Source organism: Pinus tabuliformis, chromosome 5_1 (genome assembly GCF_031772625.1).
Source record: "Pinus tabuliformis cultivar Carrire ecotype Pingquan chromosome 5_1, CPIR1, whole genome shotgun sequence".
Classification (NCBI taxonomy): domain Eukaryota; kingdom Viridiplantae; phylum Streptophyta; class Pinopsida; order Pinales; family Pinaceae; genus Pinus; species Pinus tabuliformis.
This window is the reverse complement of record NC_142305.1, coordinates 80,525,621-80,537,949: the sequence shown is the minus strand read 5'-3', so window position 1 is coordinate 80,537,949 and position 12,329 is coordinate 80,525,621. Positions and strand designations below refer to the sequence as shown.

The 12,329-nt window shown below is 42.9% G+C and overlaps 1 protein-coding gene across 3 annotated transcripts in view; it reads left to right on the top strand.

The window, feature by feature from the left end:
- The window catches only part of LOC149163530 (heat-inducible transcription repressor), a 250,116-nt gene that overhangs the window by 198,835 nt on the left and 38,952 nt on the right, over positions 1 to 12,329 (top strand). For all 3 annotated transcript variants that reach the window (XM_089431769.1, XM_089431767.1, XM_089431768.1), the window contains exons 8-9: positions 7,246 to 7,379; positions 7,658 to 8,025. In XM_089431769.1, the coding sequence (XP_089287895.1) occupies positions 7,246 to 7,379; positions 7,658 to 8,025 (502 nt within the window). The remainder of the gene's footprint in view (positions 1 to 7,245; positions 7,380 to 7,657; positions 8,026 to 12,329) is intronic.

Sequence of the window (12,329 nt, the reverse complement as noted above, 5' to 3'; positions counted from 1 at the left end):
GACTCCCTCTGAGTCTTTACTTCCCGTCTTCAAGTTCTCTGCTAGACTCTCTCTGAGTCTCGATTTCCCTCCTGGAAATCCTCCTGCCAATAGTCGAATCGCACCTCTCCGATCTTCTATGCTCTTGCAACACTGATCTGGATTTCTTGGCTAGAAATTCGCCTCGGTAGCGACTCCCTCTACCTTGGTTCTGTTCCGTTAGGTGCTGTTCTGTCTCGGCAGCAACAACACCCCACTAGCTTCACTCTCTTTTATCTGCCCACAACTTCCTATGCCCTAGCAGCTGAAGAACTGAGCCTCTAGGCTCTACGCAATCCCAGCAAGGCTAATTTGCTCCCTTGGCCAACTGCGTCAACCCTCTTGTTCTTTTCTTGGCTCTTTGTGAGCCTCTTTTGCCTTCCTCAGCCCCTGTGCTGGCCTCTCTCTAGCTCGAACTAGTGACGCAGGCCCTCTGCGTCAACCCTTCTCTGCTGCTTTTTGCTAGGAACAACTTTTGTCACTCGGGACAACTTTTTCTGCTGCAAATTCTCTGATCCAGCTGGTGCCTTTAGCTCTCCCGTGATTCGCAATGCTCTGATACCATGTTGAAATTTCTAAGTATTACCCATTAGAAATTTTATCTGTATTCTCTGGTTTATTCCGCCTACTTGTTTAATCACTAACAAGTTATTTAACCATATAAACACTGAAATAAACATAGTACAGTCTCAACCATCTATAGACCAAAAGCTGAAAGAAATGAACAAACACACAAGGGACACCGTTATTTTTGGACAATCCTCCCTGGAAAAACTCAACTTGGGAAAAGTGATGCAGCAGTTCTAAGGGTTTTATTATTAAGCAACCTTTCTTGAGTACACTAGGTGCCAAATTGGCTCACCCGATAGAAATAAATAATCTGGCAATAATACCTCTCTTCAGAAGCAGATATTCTGAAAGTCTGCCCCATGAAACCCTCTCCAGCACAATCTGAAGCATTGCGTCAGCCCTCCTGGCCTCTGCGTCAGCCTGAAACCCTCTGTGTCAACCCTCTGAGGTTCTGCGCAGCTTCTCTGGCCCTCTTCATCACTTCTGCAGCCTTTGAGTCAAGCACACAAGCTCTCTGGGCCTCTGCGCAGTCACTGCTGGCCTTTGCATGGATACCTCTAGCTTTGTGTTTGCCTCTTTGCCTCTGCGCTGGTCTTCCGACACTATCTCTGCCTCTCTGCCTATGTTCTCATTGCCCCTTGCTGCAAACCGATCACTGGTTCGATTTCTCTTAGCAAATCCTGCTCTAGAAAATCGAATTGACTGATCACTCTGGTGTATCTCCAACTGACCCTCAAGCCTCCTCTTATACTTTTTTTGTTGAGTCTTCAACGATCGAGATTAAATCTCTAATCAATGGCTAAGATTAGATTTGGCTTGATCCATGTCATTTAGAACCTTTTAACCCAGTTTTATATTAATACCCATTAATATTTTTATTTTCCTAAGTTTAGATTTAGGAACCCATTAAAAATATTAATTATTTTAATATCTCTCTCACCGGGTAGAATTTCCCCAAACCATTTCTGGGTCTTGGAGATTTCATGTGCTTTAGCCTCTCCACCAATTTTCATGCCTAGAGCACATCCAATGCTACCCCAAATCAACACGCAGAGGATCTGAGAGTTGACGCAGAGAGCCTAGGGGATGACGCATAGGCTTCAGTGGCTGCGCAGAGTTGACATACTGCCAAGAGGCAGCACCGAGAGATTTTTCGTGGGGCAGACTGAGTGCTCGTGAACTAGGAAGGGTGATGCAGTCCCTGCAGAGTGACGCAGAACAGTAGAGAAGTTTGGAGCAACTTTCGCTGTCTAGCTAAGGAGCTGTCGTAGTTGCTGTGGGATCGTTCATCCGGTGATTCATCAGCTAGAATATTTGTCCCCGAGGAGAGGTATTACTGCCGAGGACATTCTTTGTTGGGTGAGCCATTTCTGGCACCCTAGTTGTATTCGGAAACTGCATAATAATAAAACCCTCATATCTGCTACACCAGTTTTCCCGCATTGGATTTTTTCGGGGACGATTGTCCAAAAATAACGGTGTCCCTTGTGTGTTTCTCTCAGTTATTTCAATTGCTGATCTGTATATGAGTTAAAGCTGCATTTGTGTTTATTTCAGTATTTATATTTATAAATAACTTGTTAATGGAATGAACAAGTAGGAGAAATTAAACCAGATAACGTAGTAGGGATTTCTAAATTGTCAGACTTAGAAATTTCAACATGGTATCAAAGCATTGTAGATCATAAGAAGACTGAAGGCACCAACAATATTCTGTAGAATTTACAGCAGTAGCAGTTGTCCCGAGAGACAATGCTGTTCTAGAGCAAAAGCAACAAAGAAGAAGTGACGCAGAGGGCCTGTGTCATCATTTTGAGCCAGGACGAGGGTCAGCGTAGAGGCTGAGAGGGGTAGATCAGACCTACGTAGTGCTCGGTCATCTTTCTTAGCCAGGAAGGGTTGATGCTGTGGTCAGAAGGAGCATATTTTGTCGTTGCTGGGATTGCGCAGACCCTGAAAGGCTTGGTTTCTTCAGTTGCTAGAGCTTGGGGAGCTGTGGGTAGATTGTGATTGAGAAGCTGATGGGGTGTTGATTTTGTTGGAGCAGAACAGTACCTAAGGGGATAGAACCAAGGTAGAGGGAGTCACTACCTTGATGAATTTCTAGCCAAGAAATCCAGATCCGAATTGCATTTACAAGGAGGATTGGAGAGAAGTGGTTCAACAGCTGGCTGGAGGATTCTAGGAGGGAAATTAGGACTCTGAGGGAGATTTCCAGGAGGGAAGTCGAATCCCAGAGGGAGTTCAGAAGAGGAGCTGAAATGGCAGTGAACAGACTGAGGGATCAGGATAGGTTGGACGGGGCTTCCAACTTTGTCATCTGGAAGGCCAGGATCCTGACAGTCCCGGATCGACATCGTATCAAGGGCTTTGCCTTGAGAACCATGGCTATCCCGGTTTACCCAACTGAGAATGAAAAGTATGAGGATGCTATGGCGAAGGCGAAGTGCGTGATCCTAAACAGGGTCAAAGATCATGTCATACCACATATCGCTGAAAAGAACACAGTAAAGGAAATGTGGGATACCTTGAAAACCTTGTATTAGGGCGCTTCCGTGCAGCGGAAGATGCTATTGGAGAATCAACTGCAGTTGTATCAGATGTAGAAGGGAGAGCAGATAGATCCATTCCTCCTCAAATTGCAGGAGATTCGTGACCAACTTACTTTCGTGGGGTCTACACCGAATCTGGAGTTCATGGTGAGGACCGCCTTGAATGCAGTCTTCGAGGAGTGGGAGACATTTGTCCAAAGTATTTTGGGCAGGGCTACTCTTCCAGGATGGGAGGAGATGTGGGCAACTTTTCGCCAAGAAGAGATCAAACGGTTGACCAAGGCAGGGACTAGTTGCAAGGGAAGTTGAATCAAGAAAGAGGAGGAGGAGGATGCGGCTCTAGCATCTGCAGGACATCAGGGGGAGAGGAAGAAGAAGGACATCTCCAAGGTGAAGTGCTTCCATTGTGGGGAACTAGGACATTATGCATCCCAGCGTCCTAGGAAGAAGAACAAGGGAGAGGCTTCTGATTCTAAGGCATCTCTAGCTAAGGCAGAGAAAGAAGTCGAGACTGATGATGACTGTGCCATGAGTGCTCATGCACCTCTAGAGAAGAGGTGGGGAGACATCGAGTTGTAGTCAGGAGGACTACATACTAGGGGCATGATCCTTGAGGTGCCCAAACTCTTGGCTCATATCTAGCTACGGGAGCCCTTAACAACAGTAGCAGAATGACAGATGTCAGGTGGAGCAAAGTGTAGTGGAGCAGCAAGGCAGTGCTTGGGTGCAGAAATTTGAGGCAGCGCAACAGAGGTTGCAGTAGTGCGAGAGGCACAAAGGTGTATGCAGGAGCGTAGTGGTAGTAGAGGGAGCACAATATAACAGCAGAAGTAGCTTAAGTTTCACGAGGCTTCTAGACTGACTGGGATGTCAATATTTGGGAGAAGTCAGTTACCTACTTCTTGGTAATTGAGTTGTAGTGCAACAGTTAGCGGTGGCAGTGCTAGGGGCAGCATGGGCAACAAATTGAGAGGGAGCTGCAGTACAGATGTAGCAGTGGTAGTGGCAGTGTCATGGGCAGTAGTATAGGAAGCAGCTGTGCAGATGATGTGAGGCAGCAGGCCAAGCATCAACACAGGTAGCAGTGTGGAGGATTAGTTTGATGTTTCAGTAATGGAGCATTACTAGAGCACATTCCTCGCTAAGAGGGAGTGTTGTTTTGCGGTAGCATCGGATATGCTCTAGCCATGAAAATTGGTGGAGAGGCTAAGGCACATAAGATCTCCAAGACCCAGAAATGGTTTGGGGAAATTCCACCCCGTTGGAGAGATATTAAAATAATTAATATTTTTAATGGGGTTCCTAAGTCTAATCTTAGGAAAATTAAAATATTAATGGGTATTAATATAAAACTAGGTGAGATTGTTCTAAATGACATGGATCAAGCCAAATCTAATCTTAGTCGTTGATTAGGGACTTAATCTTAGTTGTTGAAGACTCAATAGGAAAAGAATAAGAGGAGGCTTGAGGGTCAGTTGGAGATACACCAAAATTGGTCAGTCAGTTCGATTTTCTGGAGCAAGGTTTGCTGAGAGAATCGAACCAGTGGTCTAGTGCAGCGAGGGGCAGTTCGGTACGAGGCCGAGAATACATAGCAGAGACATAGAGATAGTGTTAGAGAGACAGCGCAGGGCTGACTCAGAGGCAGCTGGGAGCTACACAGAGGCTGAAGAGGCTAGCACGAGTGACGCAGAGGGTTTGAGAGCTGACGTAGAGAGCCTAGGTGCTGATGCAGAGGCTTTAGTAGTTGCGCAGAGGCTAGCAGAGCTGATGCAGGGCCAAGAGGCAGTGTCAAGAGATTTTTCGTGGGGAAGACTAAGTGCTGGTGAACTGGGAAGGGTGATGCAGTCCCTCTAGAGTGACGCAGAGCAGTAGTGAAGCTTGGAGCAGCTTTCATTGTCCAGCTAAGGAGCTGTCATAGTTGCTGTGGGATTGTTCATCCGGTGATTCATTAGCTGGAATATCTATCTCCGAGGAGAGGTATCACTGCTGAGGACATTCTCTGTTGGGTGAGCCATTTTTGGCACCCTAGTTGTATTCAGAAACTGCTTAATAATAAAATCCTCATATCCGCTGCACCGGTTTTCCCGCATTGGGTTTTTCTGGGGATGATTGTCCAAAAACAACGGTGTCCCTTGTGTGTTTGTTTCAGTTATTTTTGTTGCTGATCTATATATGAGTTAAGGCTGCATTTTTTGTTATTTCAATATTTATATTTATAAATAACTTGTTAATGGAATGAGCAAGTAGGAGAAATTAAACCAGATAACGTAGTAGGGATTTCTAACGTGTCAGACCTAGAAATTTCGGCATTTATGAATGGCACTACTTCACTTGATATTCCATGAATTGGTTTGATACTTAGACATGGTGTTATAACTCTTAACTTAGTCATGAAGGAACTAAACTTTCAAATGAGATCTAGTAACGTTTTATAACATTTATGATTTTATTATTTGCTTCACTGTACCATGGGCTACCATAATTATCCTTCAGAAATGTTATCATTTCTTCGGTTAGATTATACCACTAGGAGACTGGTCGAGGTAACATTTTTCACGTGCTAACCATACTTTCCATTCTTATTATCTCACTCCATGAGTCCATTCCATCCATAAAAAGCAACTCCTATTCATATATTACTTGGGAACGATCCTAAAAGATGGTCCAATTAAGAAAGACTAAATCAAATAAGCCAAAAGGGCCTATAGGTGGGGAGCTAATAAAACTTGAAAAGACAAAAATGTAAAAGCTATGCCACTTCGCTTTGAGGCCAATGCCCCTAGTCCCATGCTTGTTTATGAATATCTAAAGAAAAAGGGACTTGTTCAATGAAAGTGAACGAATAAAGGAAAAAGCAAAAGGGGTAGTGAGAAACAGAGTCAAGGAAAGAAAAGTGAATGCTAAAGCTCCCTTTTAAAGGCTCCGATATAAATTCATAGCTCTCAAACTCTAGTTGAACAAAATTGTAACACCTGTACAACATCTTCTATGACTTTGAGGGTCTTCGCATGAAGTTTTACCCTTTGTCCTTACTTAATTTTTCATCACATTGCCTACCTTTTACTTAGGGACTTAGGAAATACTCTGTCGTAGGATCTGTCACATGTATATGGGTTAAAATTGTTCCTCCATGATAAAACTTGGGAAAATTCTAAAAATTAACTTATGTTATGTTGTGCCAAAGGAAATCTCTAAGTGTGCATCACCAATCACACATTTTCCCTAGAGTCCTATAAAATTAGAAAATTTGGTGAGGGGAAGGTATTTTGTCTGCACACAATACAAGGACTTAGGGAGCAGCCAATTCTAGTGAAGTTTTTTTCCTAAACATTTAGGAGAATAAATTGTGTTAAATACTACCTTGCCCAAATGCTTGGGAAAGATGCAAAGTCATACCCAAGATTTTCTATGGACCTTAAACATCACATCACAACCAACCTAAGAGGAGATATCTATAGCTAATCCGAAAGGACAACAAAAGAGCGTGTGAAAGGGAAGCAATCTGTTACTCATCAATCATTTCTTGATAGCATTACCCCTCCTATTCTTGGTGATGCTAGTAGTAGTGGTACTGGTTCCCAGTCCCACATGGCTCCTGAAAATTTTCTTACCCCTTATACTGCAAGCTAAAACTTCTCTTTGTTCCTTGCATCCAGTCCAGTTCTCAATGATCCTATAGTACAAAATGGAGAAATCATGTTCACGACGATGCAGGAACCATTTGGTTTTGTTTAGACATGGCTTTTGATGCTGCTAGATCACCATATTGGTAGGGCATGATCTATGCTATCACAGATGATATAATTGATTTGTTTTAGTGAAATCGATTTTCTGCTTTTATGTACCAGATGATACATCCTCGTTTTCATAACCTATTTCTGGACAACTTTTATATACCTCTAATTTGGAAATTTAGATTTCATCAAGTTTCATTGCTGTGGTTGGTTACATGATCTTGTTTTTGCTTTGAAGAAAGTGCTTGGAATTGGTGAACCATCTCTATGTAAATTGTTCTATTTTCTTTTTTCCAAGAACGGATATGCACATTCAGGATTCCAGAGTTCTCAGTTGATAATTTATGGCATATGATGGCTGTTTGCAGAATCTAGAATTTATTTCAAGCATTCTACCCAGTGGCAGCCTCGCACACCAAGAGACCTTTTGGTATCTGTTGAGTCTGAAATGTCAAAGCCTGCAGTTGGTCCTGATGGCACCATTTCTCAACTTTCAGCACAGGTGACTTGGAATTATTATAGTTTACCTCATTTGTGAATAAACCTTTTAGTCATAATAATATGCTGAGCAAGAACTAAAAGTAAGCATACATTGAGCGTTGAAGAAATACATCCAGATGGCAGCACAGATGGAAATTGATACATAAATGCACAACATATTTTGGTTTCTTGCAATCTTTTCTGTTAAAGTTTGTAAGGTGTTAATGAGTACTACTTAAAAAGTTGTATACTGTGGTGACCTTCAACACGTTGTGAGCCGTTTTCTGGTGCCTGCTGCAGGTTCTAACCCTTCAAGCAACAAACTTAACAGAGGATAATCTAAATTTGACAGTTCTTGCTCCAGCTTCTATGGCATCACTGCCATCTGTGGTATCTATGAACTCCACACCTTCTACCCCATGTATAAACTCATATATGAACTTTTCTGAAGGGAAGGGAAGAACAGGGATATTGGACATTGAGGATGGGAGTATAGCAGCCTTACCGAGATTGCACTCTATGTCTTTACCTTCAGTTAGGTCAATTGAAAATATTACTGGAATGACACCTCTTACGCTGAAGGAGCAGAATATATCTGCTGCTGACATCATGGCAGATAGTAATTCAGCTTGTACACATCTATGGTTGCAAAGCACTGTTCCGCTTGGGTAACGTTTTGAGCTTTCCATCTTTATGCTACTTTAGTAATCTGCATGTTAGGTTAATTAATACAGCTAAGAATTATTTTAAGCAGTTTCTGCTGGGCTACAAGATCTTTGCTATCATGATTCTTTTGTTTTGGCACCTGTTGCTACAGCCTTTGCAGTTGTCTTTTTTCTTTATTTGAGGGAATATTGTTTATCCACCCTTTCCTTCTGTACTTTATCTTGATATTTTAAAATTTGATTGTCACTATTGATGTATACTTGCCTATTCTTATTCTTATTGCTATTATTCTTTGAATTACTACATTTCTTCAAAAACCAAGTTATAATTTACAGAATTCTGAAAAGCCTCCTGCAAAGGAGGAAAATTGTAACGAGTGAATAAATTTACACTATGATGAGTAGTGCAAGAGGCAGGATGGATAGCCACCCCTCTGCAAACATCACTAACAAGGAAGAGTGTGTAGAAAATCTGTGTAGGTTAACCTGATAATGCAATATAATCAAAGCAGAATACTATAACCTACTTCTACTATCAATTTGCGGAAGCTTAAAGATCAAGTTGAACAATATAACCAGAAGAAGAAGAATCAATGGCACAATACACATGAAAATACTTTGGGGAAAACCTTAGCTAAAAACCCCACACTATTGTATTATCATACATGGTGGAAATACATAGGAATTATACAAACCCTTAGCTCTCACAACTAGCCAGCTCTTAGTACAATCCTCACAGATGCTCATAGGCAATCTTGGTTTCTCTCCATCCTTCCTCTCTGCCCTCCAAGCTCCTATTTCCTTGCGTTGTTCCTTGTGGATGATTAGCCTATTACCAAGTGGAAAACCAACCTTCAAAACTACGCAATCCTCAAGGATGAATCCTTGACTGCATGCATGAGTTTTCTCCATGAGAAAACACATGCAACTGATAGTACACTGTACTTGAACTTTAATCTCAACTAGGCCTTTCTTAGAGTAGACATGCATGAGTTTTTGATGAGGGAATCTTCAGTTAACTGGAGTAGCACTAGTTGAGTGCATTAATGCATCAACTGACTGTTAACTCATTATTAGTTCCTCAAATAGTTTGGAACTAATTTAACTGGACTTAACTCAGTAAACTGAGTTAACTAATTACAACTCAAATATAGCTCAATCTTATCTCCTTAATTTAAGGGATAACTCTTGCATGACTTCAGAAAGACTTCTAACTTGAATTTATCCAACTAATTAATTTAAAATAAATAAATTAATTATTTGCAAGTAGTTGTTAAGACTAAATTCGTTTTGAATTCACAATTTAATTCAAGGACAAATTAAATTGGAATATTCCTGTTGCCATATTTCAACACTCCCTCTCAACAAGAAAGAGATTATCTGCCACCCCGATCCTGTCTCTATGGAACTCGAATTTACACTTTGACAATGCCTTTGTCAAAATGTCAGCATCTTGCTCTGTCGAAATACACTGCAACAACATGATCCTCCTCGCTACAGAGTCTCTGAGATGATGATATTGGATATCGATGTGCTTGGACCTATCATGAAATACTGGATTCTCAGAGAGTTTGATACAACTCTGATTATCACAATAGATCACAGTTGGATCCATCCTCTGATCAAACAAACCAACTAGGATTTTTTGCATCTAGATGGCCTCACATGCTGCTTGACTTGCAGCCATGTATTCTGCCTCTGCCGAGCTGAGTGCAACCGACCTCTGTTTCCTGCTGTACCAAGAAACTGCCGCTGACCCAAGGTTGAAAATCCCTCTTGATGTGCTCTTCCAATCTGATGGACTCCCTGCCCAATCTGCATCAGTGAAGCCCTGTAGCTTCACTCCCTCTGTCTGTCTGTACCATAATCCATATTGAGATGTGCCTCTGAGGTATCTCAATACATGCTTTGCCGCCTTCCAAAACATCTTGGTAGGCTGAACCATCTCTTGACTCAGCTGGTTCACCGCATAGCACAAATCTGGTCGTGTGTTCATTAAGTACATTAGTGAACCCACAAGCTGCCTGTACACAGTAGCCTGTACCACTTCTCTTGAAGTAGCAACCTCCTTCTTTCAGTTACCTGCTAGAGCAGTCATCATGGGCTTGCACTTCTCCATGTGGAATCTCCTGAGTACCTCGTTGGCATACTTGCCTTGAGACACAAACAACTCGCCATCCTTTTGCCACACTTCCATGCCAAGGAAGTAATGCATGAGACCCATGTCTTTCATCTCGAATTCTCCTTGCAAGACACGATCAACTGATCATCACCAGTCAATATGAGATCATCAACATAAAGTACGATGATCAACAACTTACCTTTCACCATGATGTGGTACAGGTTCGCATCCACTTCACTCTTTGTGAAGCCCAACCCGGTGAAGTAGTTGTCTATCCTGGTGTACCAAGCACGAGGTGCTTGCTTCAGCCCGTACAATGCTCTCTTGAGTCGGCACACATGCGACTCACGATTGAAGGTCTCAAAACCTTCCGGCTGCTCTATGTACACCTCTTCCTCAATCTGGCCATTGAGGAATGCAGTCTTCACATCCATTTGATGGATCTTCCAACCCATCTGTGCTGATAGTGCCAACATAGATATGATAGATGAGTACCTTGCGATAGGAGCAAAAGTCTCATCATAGTCAATCCCCTCGACCTGTGAAAAGCCACAGGAAACAAATCTTGCCTTATGCTTCTCCACACTACCATCAGCAGCTTGCTTTACCTTGTAAAGCCAACGGGAACTCACAACTGACTTGTTCTTCGGTCTCAGAACCACGTCCCAAACACTGTTACGAACTATGGAGTCATACTCCTCCACCATAACATCAACCCAAATCGGCTGCTGCACTGCTTCCTCAAAGGAAGATGGCTCGGTCTCAACACATTCCCCAGCAAGGGCCATGTATCCAGTGTACCTCTCAGGTGACCTCCTCTGTCTGCGCTGAGAAGATGGTGCTCTCACATTCTCTCTCGCATCCTCCAACAATCTGTCAACTTCTCTTGTGCGCTTCCGTCCATCTCTGGAAGACTCTGCTTGAGTGGATGTCTCCACTCCTGGAACCTCTACATGTGGCTGCTCTGCATCAGTCTAAGGCTCCTCCTCCTTAGGAACCAACAGTTCCTCCACAGCCTGTAGTTGGAGCTCCCTCTCAAGGGAAACTCGCATGAATTTCTGCTCATCAAATTTGAGATCTCTGCGAACCACTGTCCTCCGATTGGTAGGCAAGTACACTCGATAGTTGTTGGGTGTATCAGTGTACCCCACAAATATCCCCAACTTCACTGTCGACTCAAGCTTCTTCTGTGCATCCTTTGTCACATGGCAATATACCGATGAGGCAAAGATCCTGAAGTGACCCACATTTGGTCTCTTACTGGAGAAAGTTTCCTCTGGTGTCTTCATCCCAAGTATGCGATGCGGGCTTCTATTCTACAAATAGATCGCTGTGTTGGATGCCTCAGCCCACTAGTGAAGTGGTAGGCCTTGGTCATGCAACATTGCCCGTGCTGCCCCTACAATAGTTCTGTTCTTCCTCTTGGCCACCCCATTCTGCTGTGGGTTATGAGGTGGCGTTGGCTCGTTTAATTCCTTCCGCTGCACAAAAGTCCTTCAACTCTTGAGAGACATATTCTCCACCATTGTCGCTTTTCAAGGCCTTGATCTTCTTCCCTAACTCTTTCTCGACCAAAGCTTTGAACTCACAAAACTTTGTGAAGGTTTGGTCCTTCTTCTGCATGAAATAAATCCAACATTTACGAAAATAGTCATCAATGAAAATCACATAATACCTTTGCTTTGGTGTGGACACCGTCGAGAATGGTCCACACAAATCAGTATGAACTCGCTCTAAGATAGCCTCTGCTCGACTGTCTCGATCATGAAAGGAAGACTTGGTGTACTTTCCCAAGGTACAACCTTTGCATGTGTCAACTTGCTCAAGTTTACCTTTGGGAAGTCCTGTAGATATCTGCTGCATTATCTTCAAAGCCTCATGATGCAAATGGCCCAACCGCCTGTGCCACAACTCGCCAATGTCTTGGCTTTGCACCAATTCTTCTTTCGTACTCAATGCTGCACAATCATCTACCTCTAGTTTATAGAGATTCTTCACTCGAATCCTAATCCTCTTGGTCTGACCCGTGGCTATGTATCTTAGGAACACCTTTCCTTTACTGAAGACAACATCGTAGCCTTTGTCCTCCAACATCGCGACCGATACCAAGTTCTTCTTCAGTCTAAGCACATACATCACATTTGTCAAGGTGAGAGGAGCTCCATGCTCCTTTTGAAAAGCAACC